The sequence below is a fragment of the Epinephelus fuscoguttatus genome, linkage group LG3 (genome assembly GCF_011397635.1).
Source record: "Epinephelus fuscoguttatus linkage group LG3, E.fuscoguttatus.final_Chr_v1".
NCBI classification, from domain to species: domain Eukaryota; kingdom Metazoa; phylum Chordata; class Actinopteri; order Perciformes; family Serranidae; genus Epinephelus; species Epinephelus fuscoguttatus.
Genome location: NC_064754.1, coordinates 21,012,417 through 21,027,577, shown reverse-complemented (window position 1 = coordinate 21,027,577; position 15,161 = coordinate 21,012,417). Strand labels below are relative to the sequence as shown.

Genomic DNA, 15,161 nt, shown 5'->3' with positions numbered 1-15,161 from the left:
CAAATGTACATTACATGTATATGTTATGAGTCGGATACTCTTAGAAAAAGGATGTCATTGTAAGTTTGCCTCTAAAAATGTGTACAGCAACGACGTTTAGTGTGGCTGTTTCTGTTTGTAAATGTTGAATTGACAACGCATGCGTGGAAGTCAACGCCCACTTTTTTTCCAACCCAAATGCAGGTGTAGACGATCTTTGTACGGAAGATGCTCAGCCTGGGTACTGTAACAAATAATGCACTCACAAAATCAGATTTGGCGTAATTTTGACTCACTGTATAACTTTACAAACATTTATTTTTTTCTAAAGTAGCTAAAGCTTTTTTGTCTGCTTCTTAAAAAACCGAAAACACAGGTAATGACGTGTAATAAAAACAGATTCCCCCCGTCCGGACATATAATGGTACAGTCTTTCGACGTCCTGCGCGGGAGCGGAAAACGTGCATCCGACAGAGGAGAGAAGAAACGTTGTGTTTTCCTGGTAAGGTATTTTGCTGCTAGAAGACTTTACCAAATTACAGCAGATACTCGGCTTCCTTATAGGCGTCTGCACAAACCAGAAGGTCAGTGAAATGGAGGGGACAGTTGTAGTTCCGCTACCATTTAATAGCTACAAGCTAGCTAACGTGTGTGTTTGTTGATGAGGCGTCCTGCTCACGCTTGTTAACTTAGCTTCTGTGCACTGCCAAGTGTCAGTGGCATTAGCTTGAGTACATTCAGTGCCTGTGTGTTATATAGGATCATTTTATTGACACTGAATGTGACTGTCAGGTTTGAATGAAGTGTTGACTCCAGTGGATGTTGGCTGGTGGTCAGGGGGAGGGGCACTGAGTGTGGATGTGTACTGTACACGTTTTACAAGCCTGAGCAGATGCACCTTAATATGGATGATGTGAGTTGCATAGCAGATCTGTAAAGGTGTGTATCAAGTTAATTTTGCCTGCCCTTTTCAGCCTACTAACACATCCAGCATGACACGAGATTGGAAACCTGGTGATCTGATCTTTGCCAAGATGAAGGGCTATCCACACTGGCCTGCAAGGGTGAGTAGGGGCCTTCATCATGGGCACATGTACTGTTATACAACATTTTATTACAATTAAAGTTAATGTGATTGAAATTAAATGCATGTGCAAACACCCATCCACCAGAAGTGAGCAAATAACCCACATCCACTCCACAGACCAAAACCACGGAAACACCCACACAATGATGTTTGATTTGTCATTCACGGCTGTGGGTAAATATATATTTTTCCTCATTTGTTTACCAGATTGATGAAGTCCCAGATGGTGCTGTGAAGCCGTCTAATATCAAGTTCCCCATCTTCTTCTTTGGCACCCATGAAACGTGAGTAACCAGCCACTAACTATTTGTTTTGTCCTTTACTTTGATGGGCCCACATAAGATAAAGTACCATTTGACATTGATATTTAATATTTCATAGGTCGAAGTAGTCAAAACAAATAGAAGGTATTGCAGGCAATGCAGGAAAAAATAATAAATCCATTGTTATATGGTTAAAACAGATAGAGACAAGTGTGTTGCCCTTAAGAAATGTGGAGAAAAAAGCCAACTGCATATTAAATTTTAAGTCCTCCTTGCAAAATTTACCACAACACACTGGCCTTCCAGTATGACTTACAAGTTAAAGTGTTGGAAAATCAGAAAATTGAAGAATTTTGTGGCAAGCTTTTTTTCCCCTCATGCACTGAAATGCATGAAGCACGTGTCTCAGTGTACTTATAAATCCTCCTGGGTGAGTGAGTAAGCGACAGTGGTTATTCCAAGGGTAAGAGTTTTTAAACTGTATGCACAAATAGACATTTTAAATAGTGAATTGTTACAATGACATAGCACTTTTATCCAGTTTAGTATATTGAGTTATTGTGTTCTATTGGAGGTGTTTCTGTAGATCTGTAAATGTTGATGATTGGCTGAACAGAGTTACCTGTGTCCGTGTGCTGCTGCAAACACACACTACATTTTTAATACTTTAGAAAGTTTTAAATGAACAGACATTCTGAATTATCTTCTTTCAAACAGAGCATTTCTGGGCCCCAAAGATATCTTTCCATATCAGCCCAACAAAGACAAGTACGCCAAGCCCAACAAGAGGAAAGGCTTCAACGAAGGATTGTGGGAGATTGAGAACAACCCAAAGGTTGAGCTCACTGCACCAAAGGTACATCTTTCTTCTCTATACCTCCTCCAAAGATATTTTTCGGTGTTTATCCTCCAGTCGTTGGCCTCAGGCTTGGATTGACTGTACCTCACATTCTGTTATACCTCCCTGAGTTTTTGAGAGTTTTTTTATGAGTGCTTTTGTGTTTAATTTTATCCTCACTGGGGTTCTTCCCCTGGCTATCTAAACATACAGTAAATGTTTTATGCTTGTAGTAGTTTTAAGCTACCTGAGAGAAGTTGGGGTAAATAAAAATAGCTGGTTTAGAGCGTCTTAGTTACTGTGCTTTTGCTAATTTGTTTCATTTAACTGAATTTTGTGCTCGTTTAAAGCCGGTCCCCCCTGAATCTTTCACTGAAAAGGATTCGGACAGTGGCCCAGAAGGAGGGGAGGAAGCAGATAACAAGGGGATAAAACCCAAAGTAAGATTTTGCCCTTCAAATGTATCACTGACAAATAGATATATATACTTGTTGCTTCACTGCATTGACACCCGAAGGGTTTGTTCCTGTGTTGTCAGCTTCTTTCTTTTGCTTTTTTTCCTCTAATCTTTCTCTAATGTGTGTCTGCGTCACTTTGAATTCCACATCAGTGCAGGCAATAGCTTTATAAATTACAACAGTAACAGTGTCATTCTGTATTGATAGATTAAAAGGCTTGTACGCTAAGAGTAGTGTGTGGAACAGACGGATACTCGCTAACTTTTCTCCCTTTCAAGACTCGTTTACCCCACCACACTGCGTCCTATGCTGTGTCTTGGGTGCATTCAGGTTCCAGGAAGTGAGGCTGAGCAGGAGAAAGAGAATGTGGAGTTGGAGGAGGAGGAGTTGGAGGAGGAGGAGGAGGAAGGGTCTCTGATCTCTGAGCAGGGTCCTCAGAACCAGGATGTACGTACTTTGCATGCTGGGATCCCATAAAGCGGCGCAGGTCGCCCCACCCCCCTCCCCATTGGAAAGCATGTGACACTTGGTGGTTTTTTCAGCCGGTGGTGTGTTTTCTGTTTGACTCAGAGTTCTTGTCGGTGGCCACAAACATCCGTTGGTGCTTGATGTTTTTATTAGAGTGCCTTCTCTGGGTTTTTCTGTGTTAACACCACTGAGGTGATAAATGATTATCTGAGAAAATCGTCCCTGTGTTGCCACAAAAATGATTGATAAGATTGAATAACATCTGGTAAGCACAGCTGGTTCTGGATCAAATTGATTTAGGTTTGGGACATGTGCGAAGATGAGAAAAATAATTGGTTTCCTTCTTCTCTGTTTTACCTCTCTGAGACCACCCTGACAACTTTAATTATTGCTTTCCATTTCCTGCCTCTCCCTGTTCACATATTCACAAATCTACTGTTTGCAATTAGTTGATTTTATTTTGTTTCTGCATGGCTTTCTGTGTGCTGCGGAGAAAGGTAAGTTGTTTATGTCTTAATGTCTTTCGCTCAGGATGAGACGGACTCTTCTTTGTTTTCTGCTGTCTCTGCAATATTTTAACAAGTCATAAACTGTGTCCCAATTCCTTACTGTAAACACTTAATATACCCAAACGTTAGTATGAATACCAAAAACACATGCTGGTTATTTACACTATTGTTCCAAAATGCATAAAGGCAGTGAAGGTCACTGCTACAAAAATAATAATAGTAATAATTCAAATGGGAATGAAACAGATCCACAAACAAAATATTGAAAAACAAGCCCCCTCAAAAAGAAAACATTTAAAAAAGCAGAGATAAAAACAGTGTGTGTGGAGTTTGGGCACAGTTATTCTCAATGAAACACTGGCACATTAATTACTGCAGATTGTAATACCACAGCTACACACTAGATGGTGCTATTGATTCACACATTTAAATTGTTCTTGTCAAGCGATTGCAATCCAATCATCTAATTGTCCAATTGACGTGATTACTTGGCTTTCACTTCAGCAGACGTTGGTGCTATATTAATGAGAATTAACAGAAGCTGTTGATTTCAGGGTGCTGCACAGAAAGAATCCACAGATGCTCCTAAACCCAAGCGAGGAAGAAAGAAAAAGGTTTGTAATTTTTATTAATGGGTTTACTTTTAGTGTGTCAATTTAATCTATAAATAATGGTTTGCAGGAAATGTATAAGATGGTGTGTTATATTTTTTTCCCCAGAGTGATGTTGAGCAGGAGACTGAAAAACAGGATGCACCTGCCAGTCCTGTTAGTCCCTCAGGTAATCGGTGTCCCCTGTTATGTTAGTACTAATAATGCTGTTTAAAGGAATGCTTTACCCATAAAATCACCATTTGTATATCGGTTAGTCAGCTGTGTTTCCTTGAGTTGGGTAGAAAACCTGTTTTTCTCACAGAAAACAGTGAACATATTAATTGATTAGGGGACACGTTTAACAATGACAAAAAAATAATCCATTTACGAACTCTCGCACAACTTGCACAGTATAACACACGTCTCATTTATCCAGTCATATGCTCAGTACTTCCCAGATACACGCATTTTCACTTAAACCCTACTATTAAAAACTGAACTGAAAATTAAACTTATCTATGCTCTCTTCAAAGCCAGACCCCAAATTATATGTATTTGAGTACGACTGGATAAATGAGACTCGGATTATACTGCACGAGTTGTGTGAGAGTGTGTGAACGGATGTTTTGTTATATTTTTGCTCTTAAACGTGGTCGCCAGTCAATCAATAAATCAGTATGTTCGTTGTTTTCTATGGAGTTATGCGAGAAAAACAAAGTTTTCTTCACAAATTCAAGGTAACACAGCATGTCTAGTTGATTTACAAATGGTCATTTTGGGTGAAGTATTCCTTTAATGGCTTTGCGCTATTGACATAAATAATGTAAGAAAGTTCAGGCTTATTTCAGATGAGAGAGATTGTATGAGAGAGCAATAATGAGACAGGTACAGGTACACAGGAGATGCCATGGATATATACATTTAGAAAAAATATGAGACAGTGACAAACATTTTGCAGCGTGAGATTGTAGGACATCATCACCATATCAAATTTTAGATTTCATCTGTCAGTGGAAATCTTTCATTCAGTCATTCAGCTCTCCTTTGCATTAACTGGATTTGTGGTGTGTGTTTTTGTGTCCGTGTGACCAGCTGCAGAGGCTCCTAAACGACGAGGCAGGAAGCCCAAAAGTGAAAAGTTACTTCTGCTCCAGCAGCAGCAGGAACAGCAAGGCTCAGGAAGTGAAATGTAACCACAATGAACACACCACGTACACACAGAATTCTCACATAAGTTTATTGCTTGTACACCACCTTTTTCCTGATGGTGGGCAAAGAAGACAATAATGCCAATCATGTGTATTTTTTTTTATCATAAGTTTGTTAATTTGGCCCCCCATAGCATCTTCACAGAAACCTTCTCTCACATTTAGGGAGACTGCTGAGTCGGAGAGAAAGAGAAAGAGGGCAGCAGAGGACAAGTCCAAGAGTGGAGAGGAGGAGAAGAGAAAGAAGGAGGACAGCAAAGGAAAGGAGGCAGAGGGGAAGGAGCCTGACGCCAAGAAGAAGAAGAAGGAAGAGGGCTCCTCAGGCTCTGATGATGAAGAGGCAGGTGTCCAGTCCAACACGATGCCTCCTTGTTAGAGATTTGTATGAACAGTCAGTATGATGATTTCATGCACGTGATTTTTGATTTCTTCTACCCTCAGAAAAACAAAGGCAGAAAGAAACACCAAAACTCAGAAGTGGACAAAGATGTGCGGCGGCGGAAAGCAGATGAACTGAGAGAGTAGGTATACATATGATGTCTATCGAGTTATCAGAGCCTGAAATGATGTCTCTTGTTGCTTATTCTGGTCCAACCATCAGCCAACAATCCAAAAGTATTTAAGTTACAGTCATATGGGGAGAGAAGTTAACATTTGAGAAGGAATCATCAGAAAATGTTGCATTTTAACTCAAGAAATAACTTGAATATTAAGTGGAATATGAAATAAATCATGTTTTATTTATCAGCCAATATTATAATATACATAAATTCAAAAAATCATTAGAGGAATGGATATGTTTCTGACATGGTGTGGTCATTTTGTCTTGCAGGACAAACAAAGATGACGGGAAGAAAAATGAAGAGAGGACAGGCGCCAAGAAAAAGGGTGAGTAGAGAGTTCCATAGCTCAGTGTTGTAGACAAGACCACCTAAACCGAGACCGAGTCAAGACCAAGACCAGACCAGTGCGAGTCCCACAATACATGACACATGTATGATAAAAGGTGGAACATGCAAACTATTGACACTCCTCAAACTGATCTGAAACATCCACATTCCCATTAAAACACCCACTGAAAACAAAGGAAGATTCCTCCTTCCTCATCTCTTTCATTGCCATACTGTATATGTTCATATGTATGTTTCAAAAACAGTAGAAAAGAGATGCGCATCCCAACGTCCAGTGGAGTGGGTGCTGGACCAAAGAAACATCTGGCAGAGTAGAAAACGACTATGTCCGCACACCAAGCTTCGTGCTTTGGTTTCTACTTTGCTGTATGTATCAGTGTGTCATGAGAAATGTCTTGATAAAATAATGAAAAGGCATTGCAGAGGTGAATTTTATGTACAGGATCTTTTCTTTGCTGATATCCCTGCAGTTATAGTCTTGACCAGACTGAAATCCCAAGTCCTCTTTGTCTGAGACAGGATGAAACCAAGACCTTCACAGAGTGATTCTGAGACCCGTCTCGGGACTAGAACAGATCTTGAGCACTACAACACTACTGTAGCTTAAATATCAAAATGCAACCGGTCAACGTAATGTAACGCTGTAAAATGAGGAAGTTGGTCTGGCCGGTACACAGTGGCAGAGCAAACTCTTATTTTACAGCTTAACAGTACACTTAAATATGTTTCTGGAAATATTTCAGGTGAGAAATGGACAATGCAGTAAAAGAGTCTTCATCCATATTTGATCAGCGCTGCCTACTCTGACAGTTTGACCAGAGTTCATGTGCAGTGATTGACATGATCGACAGTTGCGTGAGCTGCGTGTTCGGTTGTTTTTGGGCACCGCAGTGGATTCTTCCAAATGCCATTAGAGGCAGTAGAAAGAGGAGGAGGGACATGATGCTTTTTTCAGACTGTCCGTCTTATGCACATCTTTCAGATGTAGTGAGAGTTTGAGCAAATGTAACTCATAAAATGACCCGCTGTAGCTGTAATATGACCCCCTCAGCATTTCACAATTGATCCTTATCAGGTTTTTGCCTGACGAAATGTAAATTAGTGTCCATGTTCAGTGCTGCTGAAACTCAATCTTCAGGCTGTTTTAATTTTGTCCCGCAGTCTGACATTGTGACAGCTCAATGAAGGGTCAAGTATTTGGACTGGAATTTAGTTCTTCGGTGGCTTTGAGTGACATTTCCAACAAGTCGAAGCACATTGCTTCAGCCAGATTAAAACAAATTTACACAAGGGTAAAAGGTTGTTGTGTATCCCAAAAAACAGATATCCTTAAATTCACCCTTTATTAAAGCTCTGTAAAAACAGTGATGTAATCTGAAGTATTTCCACCTTTAATGTTTTATTTTCTCTTCTCTTCTCCACAGAAATATCAACTGACCTGAAGCTCCAGCGACTGCACAGTGAGATCAAGATTTCACTGAAAATTGACAACCCTGTAAGTTGTGCTCTCCACTGTCAGATTATATAACGTACACCTACATATTCTCTTCCAAGTCCGTCTTTCTACACTGACACTTTTGTGAATCAATGTTTGTTCCTTTTCACCCTCATGCACTGAACTAACAAAGACAAAATGCTCAGACTCTCAATTTGCAGCTCAGGGTTTCATCTCTGTGAAGTATGTAGTATGATCATTTCATCTAAATATTATACATCTTTTAGAAGTATATATTCCTCTTCGTGTATTTCATGTGTCCCAGAATCCCTTGTGTTGGTAGTCATTCATGACCAAAACACTGTGACAGTATCCGAAGGCCAGTGACCCTGTGACTCACATCCTTATAAACCACTGTACTTGGTGAATCACAGATCCACAGTTGCACAGTTCTGACAGAGAAGTTGTTGTTGTGAATTTACAGAAACTGGGTTGCGGAGGTACGTCAGCAACATGAGAGTCAAGACACTGTTATCTATCACAGTGTCGGCGACATTGGTTGTCTTTAATGACAGACTGTAAAAGTAAAGGACTGTAATACATTATGACTAACTTTGAATCTGGCCATCAAGACACCCTGGCCCATATCACTGGCAGAGTTTGCTGAGATGAGTCAAACAGCTCCTTGGCGGCAAGGCACCAGGTGTGGATGAGATTTGCCCAGAGATGCTGAAGGGTCTTGACATTGTTGGGCTGTCTTGGCTGACATGCCTTTTCATTGTCCATGGAGTTCGGGTACAGTACCTCTTGAGTGGCAGACCGAGGTGGTGGCTCTGTTTTTTTTAAAAGGGGGACCAGAAATCAGCGTGGTATCACACTGCTCAACCTCCCTGGGAAAGTTTATTCCAGGGTGCAGGAAAGGACCGATTGTCAAACCTTGGATTGAGGAGGAGTAATGCAGATTCTGTCCTGGCTGTGGAAAAAGTCGGGATGAGAGTCAGTACCTCCAAGCCTGAAACCATGGTTTTCGGCCAGACGATGGTGGCTTGCCCCCTCTGGGTTGGGAGAGAGTTACTTCCCCAAGCAGAGGAGTTCAATTATCTCAGGGTTTTGATCACGAGTGAGGGTAAAATTGAGCGCAAGATGGACAGGGGGTTTTGCTTTGCCAGACTGTCGTGGTGAAGAGGGAGCTTAGCGAGAGGCCATGCTCCCATTTACTGGTCCATCTATGTTCCAACCCTCACCTATGGTCATGAGCCTTGGGTAGTGACTGAAAGAATGAGATCACGATACAAGCGGCTGAAATGAGTTTCTTTCAAAGGATGGCTGGGCTCAGCCTTAGATATAGGGTGAGCTGAGACATGTGAAGCGAGCTCAGAGTAGAGCCACATCGAGAGGGGCCAGTCGAGGTGGTTGGGGCATCTGATCAGGATGCCTCTTGGGCTCCTCGTGATAGAGGTTTTCTGGGCATGTCCAACTTTTAGGAGGCCCAGGAGTAGACCCACAACATGCTTGAGGGATTATATATCTTGTCTGGCCTGGGAAAACCTCTGGATGCCCTAGCAGGAACTAGAAAGCATTACTGGGGAGAGGGTCGTCTGGAGTACTTCGCTCAGCCTTGCGCCCCCTTGACCTGGTCCCGAATAATCAGATTAAAATGAATGGATAGATGATTAAGTTTGATAATTGTTTTTTTTTTTCTTTTTTTACTTTTAAATTCCTACACATCTTTCTTGCTTGCTTCAATGCCACTCTTATCCATGACTCCCTCCTCACCAGGATGTGAAGAAGTGCTTGGATGCTTTAGATGAGATCGGTGCCCTTCAAGTGACGACCCAGCACCTGCAGAAACACAGCGAACTTATTGCCACACTGAAAAAGGTACACTCACTCATCCAAAATCCATTTAATGTACGACTGTTTCAAATTGAGCAATCAAAGTGTGTGTCCAACCACTTTATTAAGTGGTGATATGTGTGGGTTTTTTCCTTATGTTTTAGATTCGCAGATTCAAGGCCAGCCAGGACATCATGGACAAGGCCACCATGTTGTACAACAAGTTTAAGAGCATGTTCCTGGTTGGAGAAGGAGACTGTGTGCTCAGCCAGGTGCTTAACAAGTCTTTAGCTGAACAACGGCAGCACGAGGAGGCCAAGAAAGGAGCGCTGAAGAGAGTGGAACAAGCCAAGGAGAACACCACAGGTACTATGTACTAAAGATTCAGTTACTTCATTTCTAGTCATTTCTAACTCCCTACAGTGAATTGTTACAGCATATAATGTAGACAGGAAGTTGTTAGTTTGTCCTTAAGAGACCTTTCTATTTCACTGCAGCTGCTTGTTTCAATTTAGCATTTAGCTCACATGGGTGCATGGTTCATTGTGGTTTAGTATTACTGGTCCAAGGGATGATTATGACTCATAGGTGAGCAAGAAAAGAGTTTGATCATGAGAGAGTAGTTTTGACACTGGCTCCCTCTGTGTGTGTGTTCAATGGTGTAACTAATGCTGGGTTTCCACACAGTTTGGATAACTGCACTGAGTGTATCACGAATATTGAAGTTCACACAGGCCGAAGTGAGCATCTGTTACCTGCAGCTCTCCATCTAACCAGCTCACTGTTGTTGCTTTTCTTTTTTTTTAACCACTACTCTCTTGCTTTCGTGTCCCTTGTTAAAATTAATTTGATACAGCTTGGTGTCTTTGGTGTTAGAGGCTCATCTAAAACAACGATCACTATTTTACTGGTCAGAGTTTTGAGTGGAGGTTTTTTTTTTTTTTTTTTTTCAGTCAATAGAACTTTATTCATTTTCATTAGGGTTGGGTTGGTATGAGGAAAAAAAACGCATCAAAAAAAAGGGTCCAGTTTTTGTTAAAAAAAACAAAAAACAAAAAACGCATCAAGTTGGTAATACTGGATTTTCACCACTTGGGGGCGCAATTGACTCATTTAAAATAAACAACCTTAGGACAACAGAGTGACAGTAACAAGTTGTTTCTTGTATTCCTTACAAATAAATTTTGCAGCTTAGTCAATCAGTGCAAACAAGGGTTGCCATAGTAGCGCATTCTTTGATTTCGTCAAGACAAAATTGTCCCCGTCACTATTAAACAAACTCCAGGCTACAGTAGAGGCCCATGCGCACTCGTACCTCTTAGCTCAGTCCCCGCCCCACCCCCCTCTCTGTCCTGCTTACTGTGCGCTTGGTGAAGAGACAGACACAGGTGCTCACAGACTCGGGCGTACTATAAGCGGAGCTGACTCCGTGTAAAAATGTCCATGAAAAATCCCCACGATGTGAAAAATACATGCCGAACAGTCTTTTGTGTGACACTGGTGCGTGGAGCGGAGTCCGCACGATTGTGCTTTGCGTGCACAGGGCTTGCGGACGTCCACTTTTCTGCCCAAGTATGCGGTCCAGTCGGTCTCAAAAAATAAAACCCGGTCCAAGACGGAGTACCGGACCGAATTGGTATTACCGAGAACCGACCCAACCCTAATCTTCATTCATAAGATTTACCCTGTAGTTGATGTTTTCAATGTTCAACAATCAAGCTTGGGCCTTCTTGAATCACACACGCATACTGGATATCACTCAGGCTTGGTATAGTTTCAAAATTTGTTTACCTGTGCCAAAACAATACCTGAGTTTCATTACCAAAACCTATGTACATGTATAACAATACCTTTGTTGGGAAATACAAACATGTTTTAGCCCTTTTTTATTTTAACAAAATATGCTAAACTTTGCATTACATCCTTGTTTAAGGTATATTATGGATGATTGTCAGTTACTGTTTGTGGACACGCTCACCAGGTTGACTCTTGTTTGTCGTTTCACCTTGATTTATTTGTGTTTATCGCTGCTGTATCTCTCAGATGCTTGTTGCTTACAATACGGCATCTAGTTGCTACCTTTTTTTTTATAAAGCCCTGACCTTACTTGAGCACTCTGGCGATGCACAACCCTAAATGGCAGAGCAGAGGAAACACAGGGCAGAAAAATACACCACCACACACTGCTACTGGGTCATAAGTGTTGATTGAGAGGGATTACTTTTGTATGAGACTATACATTGTTTTTTAGGAAAATCCTGCGATGTTGTGACACTGAAGGAGTTAACAATAACACTATTACTGTGATATATAAAGAAAATTTAAACAAAAAAAAAATCATGAAAATAAATTATCTTTGTTTATTGTGCATTTTGCCTCCTTTTTTGGGGAGCAAATGAATAACACCCAAAATATGTGTGTAGGGAGGTGAAGAGAGTCTGTAACCATAACTGTATAGAAGCATACGAACAGAGCAATTACACTTATTGGATAGTAAAAAGACAACAAGATGGTGTTGAAGGAGGGAGATAATGCACAAACAGAAGGTAACAAAAAGTATTCAAGAGGCTTGAATTATTTACATGATATTATCACATGTGTATTATTTATTTATTTATTTTAAAGATATTTTTTGAGACATTTTAGCCTTTTTTTGATAGGACAAACAAGTGTGAAGGGGGAGAGAGAGAGGGAGTAACATGCAGCAAAGGGCCACAGGTTGGAGTCGAGCCCGGGCCGCTGCGGCAACAGCCTTGTACAGGGGACGCCTGCTCTATCCACTAAGCCACCGACACCCCATCATATGTGTACTATTAACATGATAGCAATATTTCATTTCCAGTGATCACGGTTATCGTCACTATAGCAATTGATGTCAACTTTTAATACTTTTCAGTACTTAATAATTATGTACACATTAAGGCCATTCACAGGCTGAGGTCTCGAGACACACATTCTTTGCTAGCTATCATTATTGATGATTATGATTTTTGTATAAAATGTTCATGATATGAAGAGAAAGTAAGGGATCTTCAAGGCTGGTCATATTTTAGCACATTAGTACAGTTAGGACCGTGAGAGATGGCAGAGTCATAAGTTATGTCATAAATTAGGTTTTGTCTGCTGGTTATTGGTTAATTAAGTATGACCAGCTGAGTCAAATATGAAAACCAGCCAGACAACAGAGACATTGAAGCTTTCATTCAGTTTATTTTATCCCTTCCAGGAGGACATCATAGGATCTCTGTGGTTAACTTTCTCAGTAGGAACACTGAGTGTAATCAGAGGTCCGGAGCCACATCCTTGCTCCGTCAGCTTGTTATAATTATACACGTACTATACTTCCACTAAAAGTAGTGACACCGTGAAAGGTCTCTCTTTCACTCCAAGGCATGGCAAATGGATGGAAAATCCAGTTTATCTCAGTAAGGTCTGGAGCTCAGCATGTGTCATCACATGCTCCTGTGAGGTCTCCTCTCTGCGGTGTTGTAGGTTGTGTAGTTATGTTCTGTCTGACTGAGTCTGTGTCTCTCTGTGCACCGCCTAAAGACAAGATGACAAATGGTGATATCAGCCCCGAGGAGAAGAGGCAGGAGACGGACAAAGAGAAGATTCCTGAAGACACATCGGTGGGAGAAAATCACAGGTAGTTGACCCAGGGGCTGCTAACTACAGTGGCCAATGCGAAAAAGCAAATGGCCCTATCTAGAGCCAGTGTTTGGTTTGTCCATTCTGGGCTACTGTAGAAACATGGAGGACATGCTCCCTGTGTAGATAAAAATGACTCAATCTAAGGTAAGGTAATACACTAAAGAAATTAAACTTATTATTTTTCATGTCTGCTGATAACGCCCCCTGAATCCTACACACTGCTCCTTTAACCTTTTAAGTTCAAATTTATACTGCCATTTTTAAAGTCATTTCCTAAAACAGCTGGCTATTTTAGTTTTCAGCAGATTTTATTAAACTGCAGTAAAATGTTTTGTTGGGGACTATTTTAAGCAGTGGATTAATACACATTTGATGCTGTATGGGTGAGCATCAGGACACAGTGTATGTGGGATTGACTCAAGATTAACTACAGCAACCATGTTTTGTGTACAAAAGGAACATGGCACCCAGTGTAACATTGAAGCGTTCAGCTACACCACACAGCCGATACTGTATTAACCCATTTCTTTATTCTCTTGGACCATAGTGCTCCAAAAGCTCAGGAAGAGTCCACTTGAGTGACCTACATGCCTGAAGGAAGGAGAAGACATTTGCTGCTGTACTCGTGTCCAAACTGGGCTGAACAACTGGGATTTCCTGTCCAGTTCCTTTTGATGACTGATCATGATCACTGGTTTCCAGTTTACCAACTGTCTCTGTCAGTGATGCTGCTTAAAGGTTCCAGGACATCAAACCCATCCACTCCCAACATGAAGACTGACTGCATATTTTATTTTTTTACTTTGTGTCACACCTGTTGAATTTGAGTTACGTCTGTGTCAAGACTAAGAGCTTGTAGCAGCACCTTGAACGTAGATCTTAGTGAGCATGCTCACAGGGATGAGGTTAGCACCTTTTTAGTACCATTTTTCAACTGGAGTAGATGGTTTTGATTAAACACAATCATTTCATATACATTTAAATAGTTTTTTTGACATTTACAAGTTGATCTTAACTTCACTTACAGATTATTTGAAGGTCAAAGATTTAGTTAAACTTAGAAGCAACATTACTGTGTCTAATATCGGTTTCATTAACATTTTAAAGATTCACAAACAGAAAATTTGCCAAAGTTTATTTTGCCAAGTTTTCTCACATTCAGCTGTCTGTTTTTAAAAGTTCTGTTTTTAACGTAGATGTAAATAAGAGTATTTTTGTGCCTGTCTGATGACCTGTTTAAGCATCCAATAATAAAGTAGTACTTAAAGTACTGCTTGTTGTCTTTAATCAGATATGTACAGTGATTGCACAGATATCACATGGTACACTCAAACACTGCTGTTGTGTTTTTTAGAGCACTTCACAAAGATGTGGAAACAACTCTGTTGATGAAGTTTAATTTTGTTTGCGAGGCTTTGACCGTTTCATCAACAGGGTTATTGCTGTGTCATGTTACTATTGCTACTGAGTTATATTTGTTCCGCTGGAAACTTGTGGCCAAACTAGTTTCCTTAATAAGCTTCTAACTATGACTGATGGGGTTATAGTTTTTCAACAAAATTTCTGTATTTTTGGCTGCTGTCAGCATTTTAAAGGGAGTGGGACTCGTTTGGTAGAAGACGACAAAAAAATATGAATGTGTCCCAATTAAGGTGTAGCAATAGCTAAATCAAAAGGTAATGACCTTTGCCATTGTTGCCAGGCTGCTCTCCATCAAATCTGATCGAAACCCACTGAAACATCTTGATGAAGCAGATCATCTGACTGTAGTGTGTCATAACGACCATCTAAACCAAGACCAGAGAATCAAGTCTGAGACGTGACCAAGACTGTGAAAGGTTGAGACCAAGACCTGGGGCGGTATTCACAAAGCTTCCTTGATCTAAGAGTTGCTCCTTGTGATGATATTCTAGTGAAATTTTTAG

General features: G+C 40.7%; 1 protein-coding gene across 4 annotated transcripts; it reads left to right on the top strand.

The window, feature by feature from the left end:
• The first annotated feature begins 407 nt into the window (after positions 1–407).
• Positions 408–14,489, top strand: psip1a (PC4 and SFRS1 interacting protein 1a). Of its 4 annotated transcripts, none has more exons than XM_049571763.1 (17): positions 408–563; positions 954–1,043; positions 1,274–1,350; positions 2,047–2,185; positions 2,518–2,607; positions 2,956–3,072; positions 4,157–4,216; positions 4,322–4,382; positions 5,294–5,384; positions 5,569–5,743; positions 5,845–5,924; positions 6,236–6,291; positions 7,739–7,809; positions 9,529–9,630; positions 9,750–9,951; positions 13,135–13,231; positions 13,784–14,489. In XM_049571763.1, the coding sequence occupies exons 2-17, from the start codon at positions 972–974 to the stop codon at positions 13,812–13,814; spliced, it is 1,521 nt and encodes a 506-aa protein (XP_049427720.1). In that variant the 5' UTR covers positions 408–563; positions 954–971; the 3' UTR covers positions 13,815–14,489. The 4 variants fall into 4 exon arrangements, with proteins under 4 accessions (XP_049427720.1, XP_049427719.1, XP_049427722.1 ...); XM_049571762.1 differs by having other exon boundaries at positions 5,288–5,384; XM_049571765.1 differs by lacking the exon at positions 2,956–3,072.
• The last annotated feature ends 672 nt before the right edge of the window (positions 14,490–15,161 follow it).

Coding starts and splice junctions, on each gene's coding strand:
- psip1a (XM_049571762.1), top strand. CDS start 972: ATGACACGAGATTGGAAACCTGGTGATCTGATCTTTGCCAAGATGAAG. Junction 5,925..6,235: donor AAAGCAGATGAACTGAGAGA/GTAGGTATACAT, acceptor TTTGTCTTGCAG/GACAAACAAAGATGACGGGA. Junction 13,232..13,783: donor TCGGTGGGAGAAAATCACAG/GTAGTTGACCCA, acceptor CTTGGACCATAG/TGCTCCAAAAGCTCAGGAAG.